General features: G+C 37.8%; 8 protein-coding genes across 8 annotated transcripts; 3 read left to right on the forward strand and 5 right to left on the reverse strand. All coding sequences in view use genetic code 12, as the record gives it.

Annotated features, from left to right (window-relative positions):
- Nucleotides 1-1,528: 1,528 nt before the first annotated feature.
- I9W82_000964 (glutamine amidotransferase subunit) lies at nt 1,529-4,507 on the forward strand (the record flags this gene model as incomplete). Its single annotated transcript, XM_067695384.1, has 1 exon — nt 1,529-4,507. One exon carries the CDS (start codon nt 1,529-1,531, stop codon nt 4,505-4,507), a length of 2,979 nt encoding a protein of 992 aa, XP_067550987.1.
- A 71-nt stretch (nt 4,508-4,578) lies between these two features.
- On the reverse strand, nt 4,579-5,862 carry I9W82_000965 (uncharacterized protein; the record flags this gene model as incomplete). Its single annotated transcript, XM_067695385.1, has 1 exon — nt 4,579-5,862. The coding sequence occupies one exon, from the start codon at nt 5,860-5,862 to the stop codon at nt 4,579-4,581; it is 1,284 nt and encodes a 427-aa protein (XP_067550988.1).
- Nucleotides 5,863-7,300: 1,438 nt separating this feature from the next.
- On the reverse strand, nt 7,301-8,842 carry SIP5 (Sip5p; the record flags this gene model as incomplete). The annotated part of the gene is made up of 1 exon (XM_067695386.1): nt 7,301-8,842. The coding sequence occupies one exon, from the start codon at nt 8,840-8,842 to the stop codon at nt 7,301-7,303; it is 1,542 nt and encodes a 513-aa protein (XP_067550989.1).
- Nucleotides 8,843-10,821: 1,979 nt separating this feature from the next.
- I9W82_000967 (glutamyl-tRNA(Gln) amidotransferase subunit) lies at nt 10,822-12,243 on the forward strand (the record flags this gene model as incomplete). Its single annotated transcript, XM_067695387.1, has 1 exon — nt 10,822-12,243. One exon carries the CDS (start codon nt 10,822-10,824, stop codon nt 12,241-12,243), a length of 1,422 nt encoding a protein of 473 aa, XP_067550990.1.
- Nucleotides 12,244-12,251: 8 nt separating this feature from the next.
- Nucleotides 12,252-13,451, reverse strand: STE3 (Ste3p; the record flags this gene model as incomplete). Its single annotated transcript, XM_067695388.1, has 1 exon — nt 12,252-13,451. One exon carries the CDS (start codon nt 13,449-13,451, stop codon nt 12,252-12,254), a length of 1,200 nt encoding a protein of 399 aa, XP_067550991.1.
- Nucleotides 13,452-13,744: 293 nt separating this feature from the next.
- Nucleotides 13,745-17,071, reverse strand: I9W82_000969 (uncharacterized protein; the record flags this gene model as incomplete). Its single annotated transcript, XM_067695389.1, has 1 exon — nt 13,745-17,071. The coding sequence occupies one exon, from the start codon at nt 17,069-17,071 to the stop codon at nt 13,745-13,747; it is 3,327 nt and encodes a 1,108-aa protein (XP_067550992.1).
- Nucleotides 17,072-17,248: 177 nt separating this feature from the next.
- On the reverse strand, nt 17,249-18,448 carry FAL1 (ATP-dependent RNA helicase; the record flags this gene model as incomplete). Its single annotated transcript, XM_067695391.1, has 1 exon — nt 17,249-18,448. The coding sequence occupies one exon, from the start codon at nt 18,446-18,448 to the stop codon at nt 17,249-17,251; it is 1,200 nt and encodes a 399-aa protein (XP_067550993.1).
- A 92-nt stretch (nt 18,449-18,540) lies between these two features.
- On the forward strand, nt 18,541-19,290 carry I9W82_000971 (putative uridine kinase; the record flags this gene model as incomplete). Its single annotated transcript, XM_067695392.1, has 1 exon — nt 18,541-19,290. One exon carries the CDS (start codon nt 18,541-18,543, stop codon nt 19,288-19,290), a length of 750 nt encoding a protein of 249 aa, XP_067550994.1.
- Between the last annotated feature and the right edge of the window lie 15 nt (nt 19,291-19,305).

Below are 19,305 nucleotides of genomic sequence, written 5' to 3' on the forward strand. Positions count from 1 at the left end.
TGTGTACAATAATTCTATCTGGCGTTTAAATTTTCAACAACAACAACAACAAACTGCACCCATAACAGCAGGAAATGCGGAAGTATGATTAGATATATGTACGCCGCCCGGAAGATCCATAGATAGATAGGGGAAAACGATGTGACTATTCGGAATGTCTCGGAAATAACGAAAATGGAAAACCCGTTGAATGAAGATGAGATTTTACTCAATTACAAACCACAAAATTACAAAGAGACAAAAACCATCGGGTTGGAGTAAGTTCCTAAGCCGATGCAATAAGCACAATATAGATTGGTACAGACTTACGCTCTCTTGTGGTCTCTCACATTCCATTTATGTGTAGGAAAAATAAATAAAAAATTAAAAAGGATTCTGGCTATGCTATATGCTCTAATTTCTTTTTATACTTGGCGTTTCTACTTTGTGACCTCATCTCAGTTTAACAAAATCTCATCCAATCAAACTACGTTGTCAGGAATTCGTAGTTTAGTACCACCCCGTTTCCTGGCGTGAACCAGCTCTTTGATATTATTCGCTTTTCCTGTCTCAAGCAGATCCTTTTCAAGAGACTTTCAAGTCGGATATAATTCCGTTTTTCTTGAGGGGTGTTTTTCGTCAAAACCTGTCTTGGCATATTTTTTTTTTGACGTCTTTCAATACTATTGGCATTGATATTATTTGTCAGCAGAGGGATATGTAAACTCGTGTACCTTTAACAAACTAAAAAAAGGATTCAATTAAAGAGGCTCTATTAGAATGTAGCTATTGTTGATACTTGTTGAGTCTTTATGCCTTCAAGCAACTGTGAGACGTTGTCCTTTGGTGGTTGGAGCATGTATATTCAGATTTGTAGAATTCCTCTAGAATGTAGCTATTGTTGATACTTGTTGAGTCTTTATGCCTTCAAGCACCACGCAACTGTGAGACGTTGTCCTTTGGTGTTTGGAGCATTTGATTTCAGATTTGTAGAATTCCTCTACTTTATACTCTCAACTCACGTGAAATAAATGCTGCTACGTATTGCTAGCCTTTTAAAGGATTTCCGTTGGGGCCAAGCTCTACATCTACCAGAAAAAAACATTACGTTCTAGACAAGCCTCGTGCGGAAAGAACTGTAATGCGTTTCCCTAGGAAGATACTACAGTATTTACTCTATTAGGACACGCGTATGGCCTTTGATGTTCGTATATCAATGTCCATGTCATTATGAAAGGAATCTTCAATTTGCATATGGTAGCGTTGACTACCCACAATGGCTCAATTACTTTCAAATTTTGGTCCCCAGAGCACTTTTATTCGCTTTCTCATGTCATGTTATTATGTACCTCTCAGTATATATCTAAAATAGCTCAGCTACCTCTTTACGTCACTCTGTGTGCCTGTATTTCTATACCAATTAGGTGTTGTGACTAACAAAACAAGCAAAAAAAAAAAATTATAAACAATACAATTGTGTGTGTGTGTGGTAAAAAGTTTTTCACGTTGCAATAAAAGATAGACCAATTTATCAAATGATTCATAAATCATGAGCAACTTCCAAGCTAATATTCATGAAGGTGAATATGTGTCAACCACGCGAAGTAAGCTACCACTAAGTCAAGAAGCATCAGTTTCACAAGCTAAAATACACAGTCCGAGAGCATCAACTCCAATCAGATTAAACAGTCCCCACATGTCAATGGCCGAGTTAGCCATTGTGAATAACAATATCCTCTCATCACAAAGCCTGCATCAATCGAGATCTATACATACTGCTAATGACGAGTATAATGAGAGTTCGCCTCATCATCGATTGAAAAACAATGATAACGCAGCTGCATCAGCATCTCCGACGCCACAGTTTTCCAACTTTGACAACGGCCGAGATTTTGTGATAAATTCTCCACCTTTGCCCCCATCAACTCCAAATTCCGTTGATGCAGATGGAATGCCAGCTTTCGTACCGGCTGTCCTGCCGAAACTTGTACATAAATGGACCCACACACATTCGATATTGTGTTGTATTGCGTCACCTGCAAATAACTTGTTATTTTGTGGGACTCAGGATGGTAAAATCTTAATCTTTGATATGTTAACATACAGTTTAAAACGTGAAATAGACCGAAGTGAAAATCCTCATCAAAATAGTTCAATATTGAGTATTTGTGTGAATAAAAAAGAGGATACGTTATTCGCTGCAGGGTCAGATTCTTTGGTGAAGGTTTATGATTTCAAAACTGGCTTTCAGTGCACTCATGTCATTTATTCGTTGGTTGATATTGGTGATATATTCTCCCTTGCATGGTGCGATATCTCACAAACATTAATTATTGGGGCCCAAAATGCCAGCATATTATGGTGCAAATTGTCTGTCACCAATTCCAACCCCAGAAGAGCTAATTTGGAAAACTTGCCTCATTTTAGATACGACAAATTCTTTGACTCCAAAGGACCTGGCGGTTCTCAAAATACTCTACAAACGAGACACGAACTAATGAGGAAAAACTCAAGGCAATCAACGCCTATGGATGAGAACAAGCCGGTGGTTAGTTTCATTGAATGCAAGCAAGAGGATATTGTAAGATTTGCTCATAATGGATATGTCTATTGTCTTGACATTGTTAATACATCAATTGGTCATTTTGGAGAAGGCAAATTCATCATATCAGGTGGTGGTGATGGAGTAGTTAACATTTGGTCAATAAAGCAAAATAGGTTGCACAAGCTATCATCATTGCAAAATGACGAGTCAGTTTTATCAATGACCATACAAGGCTCATTGCTTTATGTTGGATTGGGAGATTCATGCATCAATGTATGGGACTTGTTGACTTTGCAAATGATTAGATCGTTTGTTTTCAACAAAGAAGGCATGAATGAAGTGTTGAGCTTGGGAGTTTACAAGGATGCATTGTACAAAGCGTGCTCTGGTACGGGATTGGTCAAGCTTACCATGAAGCATAAGAATGTTTGTGATAGTGTAATTATGAGTTTCGATCAAGAGGATGGAGTTATAAACACAGTCTCCACATTCAAGCTAAACCATGAAGCATATTTATTAGCTGGTGGCAACAAGTCTTTGACATTGTGGAACATTTCTGAAGAGGACGACAGCACCGATGATTTCATGCAAAGTTCAGGATCAACACTAGCGACATTGCCTACTTTGCAAAAAGATATTCGATTGAGTGATAACGATATGTTATCAATGTTGAAGAAGTTTATTTCCTACAAAACAATCTCAAAGAACCCGCAGCTTTATCTCGAGGAGAGCCGACATTGCGCCAAGTTTTTATCACGATTGTTGACCAAGTTTGGATCATACCAAACAAATTTATTGCCTGTTGAAAATGGGAACCCAATTGTGTTTGCTGAATTTAAACGAAATTGTCCTACTTCGTCAGCAAAGCATGAAAGGGTTTTATACTATGGTCATTACGATGTGGTTGATGCAACAAATCACGAAGCTAGAGATTGGAGTACAAATCCGTTTGTGTTGACAGCGAAAGAAGGAAACTTGTATGCTCGAGGTGTTAGCGACAACAAAGGACCCATACTTGCTGCTATTTATGCAGTGGCAGATCTTTATCAGAAACAAGAGTTGGGTTGTGATGTGGTGTTTATAATTGAAGGAGAAGAAGAATGTGGATCAACAGGATTCCAGACTGTGATTCAGAAACACAAGAGTCTAATTGGTGACATTAACTGGATTCTATTGAGTAACTCTTACTGGTTGGACGATGTCACTCCTTGTTTGAATTATGGACTTCGTGGACTCATCAATGCCAATGTCATTATCAAATCAGATAAGCCTGATCGTCATTCGGGTGTCGATGGTGGTGTGAGTCGAGAACCAGTTATGGATATGATGCAAATTTTAACCACATTAATTGACCCCGTAACTCAAAAGATCCAAATTGAAGGATTTTATGATGACTTGTTGCCATTGTCTCAACTGGAACAAGCTTTGTATAATGAGATAAAGGAGAAATTTCAGGAGAGTGTTGACATTGATGTTTTACAAGCGAAATGGCGTCAACCGTCATTGACAGTCCACAAAATTCAAGTGTCGGGTCCAAATAACAATACGGTGATACCACAATTAGTCAATGCTACAATATCGATTCGTATAGTTGCCAATCAAGATTTGACCACTATTAAACAAAAATTGATTGATCATTTGACTGTTGCGTTTAACAATTTAAAATCGGATAACCATTTACAAGTCAATATTTTCCATGAAGCTGAACCATGGTTAGGGGATCCTTCAAATAAGATGTATCTGATACTATACAAGAACTTGCAATCGCATTGGCAACAGGATCCAATTTTCATCCGTGAAGGTGGGTCTATTCCATCTATTAGGTTTCTTGAAAAATGCTTTAATGCGCCAGCAGCACAAGTCCCATGTGGCCAAGCTAGTGACAATGCCCATTTGAAAGATGAGAAATTGCGTATTGTCAATTTTTTCAAGTTAAGGCTGATCTTGAGTGATACGTTGAAAGAGTTGAGTGGATTGGAGTGAAATGGTTTCGTCATTTAATTATTTATTAGTACGTAGGTTATAGAATCAGTTTTCAAGATGCTTCTGTATCTCTATATAATACTGACATTGACATTTGGCTTTATGCTTCGATTAAAGTAGCATACACGACGAAGCTTACCGTCGATTATATATTTGTTCATATCGTGTACAGCAGCACTTTCAATTAACCCATCATCATCATCATCGTAACATGTATCTTCATCATCATCAAAGCCTTGGTCCATATTAAAACTCAAGTCACTGTAATTTGTTAAATCTACATCGTCATCACTCCAAAACCAAGAACAGTGGCTCTTGCTGTTCTTATCTTGACTCGAATTTGAGCTAGTACCTATTGATTGACTATCACCTTGATTCTCTTGTCGTGAGGAAACGTCTGACGTGTATGTAGAAGTTGATGACATTGTTGTACTTGTGGAATTACTTCTTGGTTGTGAAGGAGAGTCATCGGACCCACTAAAGCTATTCCTAGTTGTGTTCAAATCATGAAGAATTTGTAATAGTTCAATGCATGATTTTCTATCATCAAACCCAAGTTTCATATACTGGTATGTTTTATTATTTGATTTTGCCACAATTGGGAAATTAGTCAATATCTTTGGTGCTTGTTTATCTTGAAGAACTGATTGCATTTGACAACAGAATTCTGCAAATTGACCCAATTTGGAATTGAAGCAAAACACAGTATCAAACTTATTGGCATAATTCAGGGATATTGTTGCTTCATCAACAATTGTTACACTACTTTGATCAATGTTTAGATGATTTAGTATAATCAACACTTCATTAATCTCCCGTTTAACATCATTTAGTATTATACAGGTATTATTGGTGATACAACTTGAATAGATGTAAAAGGGAAGTATGATGTCCCAAATGAAGCAAACATCATGTAAACTTACATTTTTCGGGATTGGTATTAGCAACAGCTCGGGAATGTATAAAGATTCTTGTAATCCACCATCTAAATCTTCTCCATACGTTAAAGTACAACAACATTGAGATCCATGATGGATGTTTTCCTCCTGACAGGTAGAATATGGATACACCAAATATTTTGTTCGCTTCGTACTACCAGTACTACTCCTATGGTTATGCTTTTTGACAATTATTCGTTTGCTTGGTATAACGTTGTGCAATTGGTGATAGAAATCAGTTGGATAAGCTAGTGCTGCAATTTTAACGTCAACCTTGACCTTGTTGTCGCCAGTATACCGAGAATGGTGCGAAAAGTCGCTTTCTTTGTCATTAAATTTGATTGTTTCTATGATTCCATTACTTCTGATATCATAGATGCGTCGAATTGGTAAGTGTGTTGTTGATAGTGACGGCATGTTTATGCATGGATAAAAGTAAGAAGACCCTGGGCGGTCTTGCTCAATTATAATATGTCTTTGTTTTGTAGTGAGCTTCGCTTTTGTAAAGATGCTCAATTGATGGCAGTTGAGAGCACTTGGTTTAATACTTGAATCTGTCGTCTGTTGGTCGTCCTGAACAAATAGTTGAAGAAGAAATTGTAAAGTTAAAAATCCACGTTCCAGTTTAGAATGAAATAAATTTAAACTTTTTTTTGGAATTTAAAGTTAGTTCTTTATGATAACCCAATCAAATGAAAAATACGCGAGGACGGGGAAGATGAAGGAATGGAAGACGCTTTGGTTTTGAGAAGCTACGAAAGAAGAAGAGAAGAAATATATATAGAAAAAAAAAAAAAAAACACGTTAGACTATATCGTCCAAAACCAAGAACCAAAAAAGAAGACAATAGTGGTTTGACCGTTGTAAATCCATTGTAATTTTTGTTATTCATTTCATATGCAGCCATACATGAAGCACCCCTTATTGTTTGTAAAAATTTTTTTTTTTTTCTTTATTATTTTTACGCGCCGAATCTTAAGTTTTATGGGTTTTACTCCAACTCTGTTAAGTTATGTCGGCTAAATTAATTAAAGCCACAAAATTCCCAAAAGTATATGAATAATTTCTAGCTAAATCAGGGGGCACAAGCGTTAAATAGACAGGAGTTGGTTGGATGAGGGGGGTAGAGTCGATCTCCCCGCACGCACGCAGTTGGGCAAAATCATACATTCGTAAAGGCTTACATGTGCTGAGACATTGAGAGTGCTACACAATACTGTATACCTGTAACGCCCTGTGGAGATTTAGTTAGTTACTATTGTGTACTTTTTAACAACTTTCGTCGTCTAATTTTATGCACCGACTAAATGACACACAGTATTAATTTTTTGAAAATAAGCGTGGTTCCACATTTTATGTTTGCTCTCGACAAAGAACCAATCATGCTTTGGTTGCGTTAATTATATACTTCGCTTGAATTTATCTGCACTCGTTCTTATATTTCTGACGATGAGTCTTGATGAGATAAAGTGAAACTTTCATTATTGTGCTACAACGGCAACCAAAAATCTTTTGCTACACAATATAGTCTGTTTATAATAGATCGTTATATTGAAAGGGGCAAAGAAGGTCTACTGCATAACACATACAATCTGTGCATTTCGGGCAATTAATTGCATTTGAGCTTCGATCGTTTAAGTTTTTGTAACTAGTGACATCAGTCTATTTCTACACAAATGTGGTTATGTGCTACTACATGTAAAACGCAATGAACTGTCAATTAAACATTCTCAGCTCAGAGTGTCTCATGTCAATACAAAACTCTACTGAATTTACTTCGCATTTCCTATAATTTGCTATTTATATTTATCTAGGATTACTTCCACCACCCCACTATACACACAAGTACTTAAATCTACTTTTGACTCCGTTCGGCTTTACGTTTCCGTTCTTCTTCGTCTAATAATGACAATCTCAAGGCTTCATTTATCATTTGCTGTTCAATTACTGAATAATCAGTTGCATCATATGATGAACCAGTTGTGCCAGATCTCGCTCTGGGATTGTTGCCCCTATTACTACTAGATCCTTGACCCTCGTCGTCGTGTATAATCAAATTACTAGCATGAATTGCACTTGCAGTGGCTGCTCTTCTAGCCAATTTGTTTCTTGCACTGTTCAAAATCTGCTCCCAGTTGGGGCGAATCTGATCAATGGTTATGACACCTGGAGCATTAGCCGCTACTGAGCTTCTTCTGCTACGCTGCTTGCCTTTATTCCACAATTTGTTTTGCATGGAATTGGGTGGTGGAGGAGACGTGGGTATAGGAGAGCCAACACTCTTGCGATTGTTCCTTACTGGAGAAGGGCTGGCTGCAGAATCCTCGTCATCATCAGCAACAGCTTCATCATTGCCTTTGATGGCATTGCCCCCTTCCTCATCCTCTAGTATAGCACTCGTGGCTTTATAATCTCCCGGTAGTATACCACCTACTCCAGTGTGTATATCCAATGGAGGATCATAAGTGACTCCAAACTCAGGCATAGCACAATATGGACAGCTTGCCGGCTCTGAAATGAGTGAATGTGGTTGCTCACCCGCCTGGTGGTTTGATGGGTCGTCATGAGGTGGGTGAGGGTCCAAACGTTTGATTTGTACAAAACACTCTGTACATATTGGCTGTAAGCAGCAACGTGAAACGTTCAAATGTTTAGGATAATACAAAAAGCAAATGGGACACTCACTCGGATTTCGGTACAACCTCAACATTAGATCTCTACTGGGGATTTGTTTTGATTTACCTTTGGAATCGATGTATTTTTGTTCTTCATCTTTCTGAATATCCTTCATTCGTAAAATTAACAGTTTCAACTTGGCTTTTTCTTCTTGTCGCTTGTAATAATTGGCACTTTTATGAATCTTGTGGCTGTCTGCATCTTCCTCTTCCTCAGACCCATTCAATTCAGTTGGTTCCTCCAATGCATGTAAAGGTAACTGCGATAACAAGATACACAACTCTTCATCGGTCCAACTTTCATTAAAATCTTGTAATGGAGTGAAGAATGGGGATAACTCACGATTAACAATTAAAGAACGTACTATATCTGTGTCAAAATCAAGATTAGACTTATAGGTTCCATAAGGTGCCAAGTAACCTCCATCGACATTTTCATCAAATTTAACAATCAACTGGCTGTAGTGATGTTGTTGCTTTTGGTCTTTTTCTTCTTGACGTTTGGCTCTTCTCAAATCAGACGAGACTGATCGTTGGTGCCCATTTACGAGCCCTGTAAGGCTGCTTCCTTTACGCTGATGCTTTAAATGGCGTCCATTTGATGATGAAGATGACGATCCACCAGTGCTGAATGTATTCGAGTTAGAACCTCCACCATTGTGGAAATCAGAAACGCCTGAGTTTGACCTTGATCTTGATTCTTTTGCTGGTACATTCCCCATTGTTTCTGTAATAAGGGCTATATGTATGTGGGAGAGTGCTTGAATATGTAGTAGGTTGGATGGGACTTTTATAAAGGTGTAAATCCTGAGTAAAAGTTGGCAAAAATTGTTCAACTTTCAAAGAAAGCTTAAAACTTTAAAAAAAATGAACCGAAGCAAAAAAAAAAAAAAAAAAAAAAAAAAAAGGGGGTGCGGCGGCAATCAAAAAATGGATCGGATAGCGCTGTGAGTGTGCAATAAAATCTGAAAGTGAGGATATCTAGTTTATTCTAGGAATAGAAGTGTATTAGATTGTCTCTCTCCTAATTGAAGACAAACCTTGAGAGATGTTAAGGAAAAATGAAGCAAGTGAAAATAGTGTGTGTTCTATGTTTTGGGTTATTTCCGCTTATAGCCCATTACAAGAGTCACATGACTGTTAAAAGCTAACAACATAACAATGAATAATAATGACTCAACGCTGAAACACAGGATGTTATGGACTGCAGATTGAGCATTGCCCCACTATCGAAGACCATATGACCGGTTCGTGAGATTTTGTCCCCACAGAACTAATGCCAAGAGATTGGGAAATCTGTAAATGATCACCCGATAACCATCCAAAACAGAGAACGCGTGCTACTGAGGCATTTCATAAATGTGAAGCTACTACCGTAATAGTCGTATTCATAGATCAGGTGTTGAAATCCCCTTTTTTTTTTTTTTTGAAAAAGTCATTCAAAAAAAAAAGATCGGATCTAGAATGGTTGTGCATATAAGCCGAGCCGTATATCCGGTACAATGTTTGACAATACATAGGTTGCTATGAACATACTAGGTAGTCAAACTTCTCTACGAGAGCACCAATATGCATAGAACCTGTAGTCCTGCAAATAGCAAACATCAATATTGAAGAAGTTTGTCTCCTAGGTATAGGTATTTCTCCTGCTTTTATAAGCTTTTTGATTGACAGAAATGGGTTATATGACGTTTATATTCATTACCAGTAGTTCCTATTTAAAGGTAATACTTATTGTTCTCTTAGTTTACTAATCTATGTGGAAGTGTTTGTGTCAAGTGAGTACTCTGAGCTTAGTCCCGAAATAGCTGCTAAAGACTTTTTCAACTCGTACAATTTGTACTCCTGCTAGAAATCAAGTCAATACGCTATTCCACCTGGATGTGGTTTTTACCGAAGGCAATTGTTTTCACTGTCATCTCCATGAATTCATTCAGAATGCTCTATGGGATTGTAGTTGCATTTACACTTTGATTATGTTAAATCATTTATGACTGATCATTGAGGTTTCCGAATTACTAAAGCATATAATTGGCAGATATTATAGCCAGATTGATTAAAGGGAGCCACTCTGAAATAAATGAGCCAAACATTTGGTTTCATAGATTTTGCAGCCAAGTTCGTGAAATAAATAAATCAATTAGACAATATATCGATTGCTGTTTATTTACATGATATAGTTAAGATTTTGGTCTGTTGCACATTACCAGAGCTATCTTGTTTATGAAAGAGATATATAGTGATAGAAATAGGCCCAATTACATGGTTTATTGGTGGTCCGCAAGAAAGCGCAATTCACGTGCAAAACTAATGAAAAACACGTGAAATTAAAGTCTTACGTTAAACATTTTGCGTTTTTCTCTCGAAAATAGCTCTTATGGCCAAGTTGGTAAGGCACCTCACTAGTAATGAGGAGATCGTAGGTTCGAATCCTGCTGAGAGCAGCTATTTTCTTTTTGGTCTTCGCTTTTTCTTTTTCTTTTTCCACTTTTCAGCATTCCACAGTACCGTGTTTGAGATCTTCTTTACAAATTGTAAGCTTTTGATAAAGCTTAGGAACTTCAAAGAAGCTCTTCTCTTTTGGATGATTGTGTTGCTGTTGGATGATGTGTTGTGTCTATATTTAATATGCTAAGTTCCTTTTTTTTTTTTTTTTCTTCAAAACGACTCAAAATCAGATCTACTCAATACACACAACATTATGCTTCGACGATTATCTACTTCAGCGACAGACTCCTTTAAGCTACTTCCTGAATTCAAATTCAAGTGTGGGGTGGAAATTCATACACAGTTGAAAACCAAGTACAAGCTTTTTTCATTATCTCCAACAGGGTTCAATGACAATTGTAATACAAAAGTGAGTTACTTCGATCTCGGGTTGCCAGGGACTCAACCAAAGTTGAACCCAGAGGCTTTATACCTAGCTCTCAAAGCATGCGTGGCATTGAATATGAAAATTAAACCATTTTCCAAGTTTGATAGAAAGCATTATTTTTACCCAGACCAACCTCTTGGCTACCAAATCACACAGCATTTTCATCCATTAGCTAAAGATGGAGTCGTGGAATTGAATGAGTTTGATAATGCATCCGGGAAAATTGAGATTGAAACAGTACAGTTGGAGCAAGATACAGGGAAAAAGTTTGGTGATATAATTGACTTTAACAGAGCCGGGACTCCCTTAATCGAAGTTGTGACAAAACCTGATTTTCAAGACATAAATCAAGTAAGTGCTTTTGTTAAAAAATATCAGTTGTTGGTACGCCATCTAGGGATCTGTAGTGGAGATTTGGAGACGGGAGCAATTAGGGTTGACGTCAACATCAGTGTCAATGGGAATCCCAGAGTTGAATTGAAGAATATTGGGACAACAGGCGACATAGTGAATGCATTGAAATATGAATACAATGAACAAGTAAAGCGGATTCGTGCTGGTGAGACTATTGTACAAGAAACAAAGTCATGGGATGGGTATACAACGACAGCGTCACGAAGTAAAGAGAATGCTGTTGATTATAGATACGTCCCCGACTCCGAACTCCCTAGTATACACTTGACTGCTGATATAGGCGAAGAAATTGCTGCCTCTATGCCTGAATATCCTGATCAAATTTTGTCCCGCTTGACTTCGGAACCTTATAATTTACAATTGGCTCATGCAAAGAACTTGCTTGCTGAACCCAAGCATTTGCACTACTATGAGACATTCTTTGAGAAACTAAATGGCGTGGATGCAAATAAATGGATGTTTCAAGAGCTCATCACCGCGTTTGCTAAACTAGATAAAGAGTTTGACGTCAATACAATCAGCCCTGATACGTTGGTCAAGATTGCCAAGTCAGAATTTTCCTTAGTATCAAAGAGATTAATTCTAAGACATCTAGTTCAAAATGAGGTTTCTTTCGAAAAAGCTATTTCTGACTTGAATTTAGCGTCCGATGCCCAAACCGTAAATGTAAACGAGTTGTGCCTGGAAATAGTCAAATCAAGTCCGGACGTGGTAAAGAGAATACAAGAAGGTCACAAGAATGCAATACAAGTCTTGGTTGGAAAAGCTATGAAAGTTACTAGAGGTAAAGTGCACGCCAAGGTAATCAAGGATACATTTGATAAAATCCTATAAAAATATAATTATCTCTTTTGTTTAACTTCATACTTGTATAAGAAATCTCCACTCAAGCTAGAGTCTTCGATTTCAAGCACTCCGACATTGGCAGTTTTACGGGGCGAGTTTTGTTTCAATACTCTACCCGACTCCAAGTCCAGTGTATTCTCGTCAACTATGCCCAATTCTTGCATTACCTGACCAAATTCATCCTGAACCGTTGGTTCACTATAATTTGTACGATCACTGAATTGCGATTTGTTGGATAAAAGCTTTGTTGGAGTTCCACGATAAGTTGTTTCTTTTGACAATGGCTCACCAATCTCTTTATTACCCAACCCAAGGAAAGACTTATACATCTTCAATGCATCTGTTCCCAAACCAAACAAGAGGAATGCAACAACTGATAAAGATGCATTCACCAACCTATCAATTACAGCAAAGAATCCAAGATCGACAAAGTAGATATCTCCCCAATCTGGACCATGTACTTGATTCCATACAAAAGGGTATTCAGCCCATGAAACTTTCTGAGCAAAGTAATAAATCGAAAGCGGTGTCATTGCAAATATAATCAAAAAGCTGAAAATTAAAAGCCTGGCAAATCTTTTCAAATTCAAACCCGAATTCGTACATTTGAGAATATCCTTAACATCCTTTCTCTTTTGAAAATATTTGTATAGCGTCAACACAGCAAAAGACAAAGCAACAACACTCCAGATAAATGGCCAAATAAGGTACAATCCAAGAGTTGCATTTGTTGGAGAAAAAACAGTAATGCAACCCTGATATCTAACAATTGCATACCTTCTTGATTGAGTGATGTATATGAACACCATGATCAAAAACGGAGTAATTAAACACATTGCCAAATCAATACAGATCTTCCTCCAGTTTCTATTGTCCATGAAGAGAGGATTCTTTGCACACAATATGAAATACAAGTTCATCGAAAGACAGGCAATGGCGCATAATTTTCCAAGCGACGAGGCTGCTTCAACCTTTGTAGTGATATCGCACCAACCCTGACCATCATAAACGGTATCAAAGCTTTCCCCACTCCAGATGATGGTGTTGACAAAACCAATCAAATTCACGAGCATCAACCATGTTACTAACAAAATTGCTGGGATGTTCCTTGACTTAATGTGCCATGAGATTGGAGGAATCAACAAAAAAAAGGCAATGAAACTAAAAGCTGCAGTACCAGCAGCTCCTGAATTCATGGTTGTATAATGTAGAGCCCATTGAATCTGGCATTTTTAGGGGCCAACTTGTTTCAGTTATATATCTTGTTAAGAATCAACTCAAGCAAAAATTTCATGGTTTTCAAATATCTCCCTTTTGCAGCCAAAAGTGGTAATTTTTTTTTATTAATGAACCGTAATACCGTAAAAAAAATTAAATGAACCACCAAACTTTCGAAACAACAATAGTGGCCCGCCTGTGATGTAGAAATAGTTTAAAAAAAAAGCTTATCAATTGTAACAGAATTTACTTACTATACAGAAAAGTCTATCTATTGTATGATTGCTTTCAAAGTCTCATTCGAGGATACTACTCCATCATATTTCTGATTCAAAAACTTTAAAAGTTCAACTACCTTTGTTTTCAATGCTTCAGATGAGAACTGCTTTCTTGCGTCAATATTTTCCTCTCTTCCTAAAGTACTTTCATTAATCAACTTGATTCTCTCCTCCTCAGCTTTGAAAACGCCTGCAAATACGTTAACTACTTTTGGAGTTTGTGAAACAATAGTTTCATTACCTGACTCATACAATTTGATGATAGCTTCAAATATTGGTGTGTTTTCTTCAAAACCAGTTTCCAATGGAAGATGCTCCATCAATGGGCCAATCACGTGCTCCAAAGGAACAGCTTGTTGATTCTTCAAGATCAACCTGGCAACACAACCACATGCATTTGCGTATGAACGGTTGACAACTTCTTTAGCTTCTTCGTCATCAGCTGTACTAGCTCTTTTATCCACTTTGTTCAATAAGTGGAAAAGCAACTCAAGTATTTGAGGATAGCTGGATGATAAGTCGACTGGACTATATTCAACAATCAAACCAATACCATATGCAGCATTTCCCTTGACTTCAATTGACTTGTCATTGGCAAGCTTGTCAACGAATATAGGAAGCAACTCTGCTGAAAATGGATTAGCGGACTTCATTCCACCAACCATCTCAGCAATGGCACCAATTGATCCAACCCTTGTTGGCTTTGACTTGCTATTAAACTTGGCCAAAATCGGGTCTTTGAATGATGTAAAAACTTTAGCAAAGTCTCCTTCTAAGGCAATAGACAAGTTTACCAATACTTCCAAAGCAGCTTCGTTGAGCATTACATCAGTCTCAGAGGCATCTTCTTCTTCTGGCATCTCCTCTTCTTCCAATTGACAAGGGTGCTCCTTCTTTATCAAATTCATCAATGAGAAGCACAATTGCTCCAAAGTAGCAGTGTCTCCAGCATCATTCATAATGAATATGGCACCCATTACATGCAAAGCATCGGCAACACTATCGAGAATGCATGCAACCATAGTAGATTCAAATTCCTCTTCCAAAAGAGGAATTGACAAATCTCTCACTTTTTTAATAAGAGCAAGAACATTTTCATCAACATATGATTGCTGTGGAGCACCTTTAGGGGCTTTGAAGTCTTCACCTTGCACGGCAGTAAACATTGCCTTGACAATCTTGAATATACAATTCAAGGAGGCTTCTCTCATACCGAATGAGTTTTCAACTTGATCAACCAAAGCAGTTATTGAAGGCTCAACATACTTGAAGAACTCTTTTCCAGTACCAATGGCCAATTCACCAAGAGCTACAGAAGCTATTTCTTTTTCGATGGTAATACCAGTGTGAACTTTGAAAGGATCATCATTTTCATCATCTCCTGCAAGATCCACTTCTCCATTTTCGCCTTCTTCAACATTGAAGGTGAATTCTTCTTGAGCCAAACAAGTCAAAATTTGAGGAACGATTTGATCCAAAAATCCAGCAAATTCAGTACCATAAACCTTGGCCATGTTAGCAATGAATGCAAATCCAGATTCTCTAATTCTTGGATGTTCAGAGCTCAAAGATGTATAAGCTGCTTCAACTAATGGCTTGGCGTAAGAAGAGAATGCAGCAGAACCGACAGCTCTAGCCATGGTTGAGATATTCTCAAAAGTGGTGGCTCTCAATTCAATATCATCTTCACTCATACCTTCCACAGAGGACGAATTGGAGATAAAAGGTTCTAATTGCTTGATTGATCCTTCAAAGTATGGTGTGAATGCTTTACCACTAGCAAAAGCAGTAGAACCAATAGCTGAAACAATGGCTGTTTTCAAGGTAGCGGTGTTTGCTTGCTGCAACATGTAAAATAATTTGTGCATCAAAGGTTCGATGTACTTGCCCATAGCATCGTGGCTCATAAATTCAATCAAACCGTCCAATGCAATACAACCATACTTATAAGCCATAACCGATGAAGCTGAGTCAATAATCTCAATGATCAATGGCAACAACTCTTCATGGTAATCAGTGACAATATCTTGAAGTTCGGCTGTCAATTGGGACAAAGTTCTGAGAGCGGCAACTCTTACAACAAGCTGCGAGTCCTTCATACCATTGACTAATACAGGGATGATTTTTTGAATTCTAAGGGAGATGTAGTCAGGAGCACCTGAGGAACAAACACCAATAGCCAATATACCCGCACGTCTTTCAAATTGATTTGTAGATGTCAACAATGGGTCCAATGCATCAAACAATGGATCAATAACTTGCGAAGGAGGCAATTCCGCACCCAACACGGCAAGTAATCTTAAAGCCAAAGAAGGTGGAGAGTTCTCTTCATTTTCGTTCTCTTCATCTTCATTCTCCAACTCGTCCTCAACATCAATTTCTTCAGATGCGACTTTCAAACCTATCATAGTAAGTTGTGGACCCAATTTGTTGGAAGTAATCTTTGACTTTCTATATGAAACACAGGAGATCAAAAATTGTAAGCCAAAGGTTCTGTACTCCTCATCCAATTGAGTGTTTAAAACCAATTCACTAATCATCTTTATCAAATTGATGAAGTGATCACCCATTAATTTGGAATCTGTAAGCACCAAACTGTTGAAGACACTAAAAACTTGTTGGGCCAGTTCTGTGTCATCTGATGTCACAACTTCTTTTAAGACTTCAACCATTCCTGGTATAGTTGCTTTAAAATTTTCAACAACTTGATCTGAGGCTTCCTCATTATTTTCAAGGAGTTGAGAAAGTACATCCAACGATAAAACGGAGTAGACTCTCACATCTTTTGAAGATGGGTCTCTAACCAAGTTACCAAACAAGGAGACAAAGTCATCAACATGAGGAAGTAATGCTGAAATGTCCGAGTTCAACAAGGCGTACAAAGTGAAAGTGGCAACCTCTTTAACCTTTGCATCATCACCTTGAATGGCACTAATCAAATTTGGCAACAAATCTTGCCACTCGTTGGCATCCAAGTCTGTTTCTGCAAGAGCAGCAATCAAATAGGCCGAAACATTTCTGAGACGTTTGTTTTGTTGATGGAAAGTGCTTTTCAAAAGTGAATCCCTAATACCTGGCTTCAAAGAGGCGTCTACCGAATCCCAATTGTCGGCGACCAATTTTCTAGCCTCAACAGCAGCTAATTGTTTAACCTCATCTTGATTGGATTGCTGTAAGATTTGCAACAATGCAGGTAATGCTTGAGGATTTGGGTAGAACTCTTTGCTCAACCTCTGTGAAGCTTGTTTAATCACAGATGAGTCTGGAGTCAAAGTTTGTTTCAAGGTCTCTTCCAATGACCCTACAAATTGTGAATCCATGATTTAAATGTTGATTTGGTGTAGAGAGAGAGAGAGAGATGATCTGAATTTTTTTTTTTTTTTTTTTTTTTTTTTGTTTTTGGTTCGTCAATTGAATACACAAAAGCCACGAGATGAGGAAACTTACGTGTTTTATTGCGCTTCTATAAACTCTTTTGTCTACTTTACTGTTTTTTTTCACATTACATCATTGATATTCATTGGCATCTCACGAATCCTTGTCGAATAATAGCTCTCAATCTCTCTCATGGTTGAAAGGTCTGCTTTAGTTATTAAATTTATCGCCGTACCTTTCCTACCAAACCTCCCGGATCTACCTATTCTGTGAATGTAATTTTCCTTATCATTCGGTAAATCATAATTAATCACTAGAGATATTTGTTGTACGTCGATACCTCTAGCCCACACATCAGTTGAAATTAAAACACGTGAATTCCCTGTTCTAAAGTCACTCATAATTGAATCTCTTTCATCTTGTTTCATATCTCCGTGCATAGACAGCACAACAAAGTTCTGCTTCCTCATTTGATCGGTAAGCCAATTGACTTTCAATTTCGTATTGCAAAATATCACAGCTTGGGTTATAGTCAAGTTATCGTATAGATCACACAAGGTGTCGAACTTCCAGTCCTCTTGTTCACATTGTACATAGTACTGTTTAATTCCCACTAAAGAAACATCATCTTGCTTCACCAAAATCTTTACTGGATCAGTGGTAAATTTGCTTGTCATTTCTAGAACCTCTGGAGGCAAGGTAGCACTCACAACTACAACTTGCGTATCAGACGGAAGCTGCTTATATATTTCATAAATTTGCTCTTTAAAACCCTTTGTAAATAGTTCATCAGCTTCATCTAGGATCAAAATCTTTATATGCCTTGTCGAAAGGTTCCTTCGCCTGATAACGTCCAAAACTCTACCTGGTGTCCCACTGACAATTTGCTGACCTTGCTGTAGCCTCTTAACATCCATCCCAACATTTTTACCTCCTATACAAGCGTAAGTGTGAATGTTCATATAATCACCAAGATGTTGTACAACATTTTGAATTTGGATTGCCAACTCCCTTGTTGGTGACAATATCAATGCTTGACAATCCTTAGACTTAGCATCAATGGCTTCCAACATCCCAATTGAAAATGTAGCAGTTTTACCAGTACCGGATTGTGCTTGTGCAATAGTATCACGACCAGCAATTATCTGCATAATTGCCCTAGACTGGATTGCTGACGGGGCCTCGAATCCGTATGCATAGATACCTTTTAAAAGTTCAGGCTTTAGTTTCATACTTTCAAAAGTACGGTGAACCTTTATGCCCTTTGTAGATTTATGACTAAATTTCAACTCTTTATCCACATCTCTATCAAACTCGTCCATGTTGAATTTGTAAACGATGACTTGTATATAGCTTCAATTTTTTTTTCCAGTGGAATTTAAGATGAGTTTCGCAAACTCTCCTCAGCTTTATCATGAGTGAACAACTTTCGACATCAATCGTGGTCCTACTAGGCGGTGGTCATGCTGCTGGGAAAAGAACCGCAGCCTTGCTGATTGAAAAGCAGCTTCAGTCAATGATGCGGGATTCTCCAGTTGATGTCCACATCATCAATATGAATGAGTACACTGATCATGAGCAATCATCTGTTGATCCCAGTCAATTCCCTAGCTCCAAATCAGCCGCAATCACAGTCAGAAAAGAAGACAAATACAAGATCCCCGTTTTAAAGCCATCTAGATTCAACTTTGAAAAGCTAAAGCGTGATTTGAAGGAGTTGGACAAGTCAAGCAATACTCAGAAAATTGTATTGGTACATGGATTGTACGCACTTTATGACAAAGATCTACGAGATATGGCACATATCAAAGTCTTTATAGATAGTGATGCAGATACACGGTTGATCCGATGGATAAGAAGGGACGTCCTTGAAGGAAAGACTGAAAACCTAGAGACGGTAATCAATGCTTACTTGATGGGTGCTCGTGTTGAGATGAGTGATTACATTTTTCCTACTAAAGAATTCTGTGATGTTATTATGCCAAAGGGTCCTGAACCCAACGCAGTCAACTTAGTAATTGATGGTATATTGCTTTACGTTTCGAAGAGTTACCAACCTCAACGCACAGACCTTCCTTCAAACTACCTCAGACCTAGTGAGATTGGGAACTTTGAAAAGGAAAAGTTTGACATTCAAAAGAACAAGTTTTATCAATTGAATTAATAAGAGTCTAACTTT

The sequence above is a fragment of the Candida metapsilosis genome, assembly GCF_017655625.1.
Source record: "Candida metapsilosis strain BP57 chromosome Unknown scaffold1, whole genome shotgun sequence".
Lineage (NCBI taxonomy): Eukaryota > Fungi > Ascomycota > Pichiomycetes > Serinales > Debaryomycetaceae > Lodderomyces > Lodderomyces metapsilosis.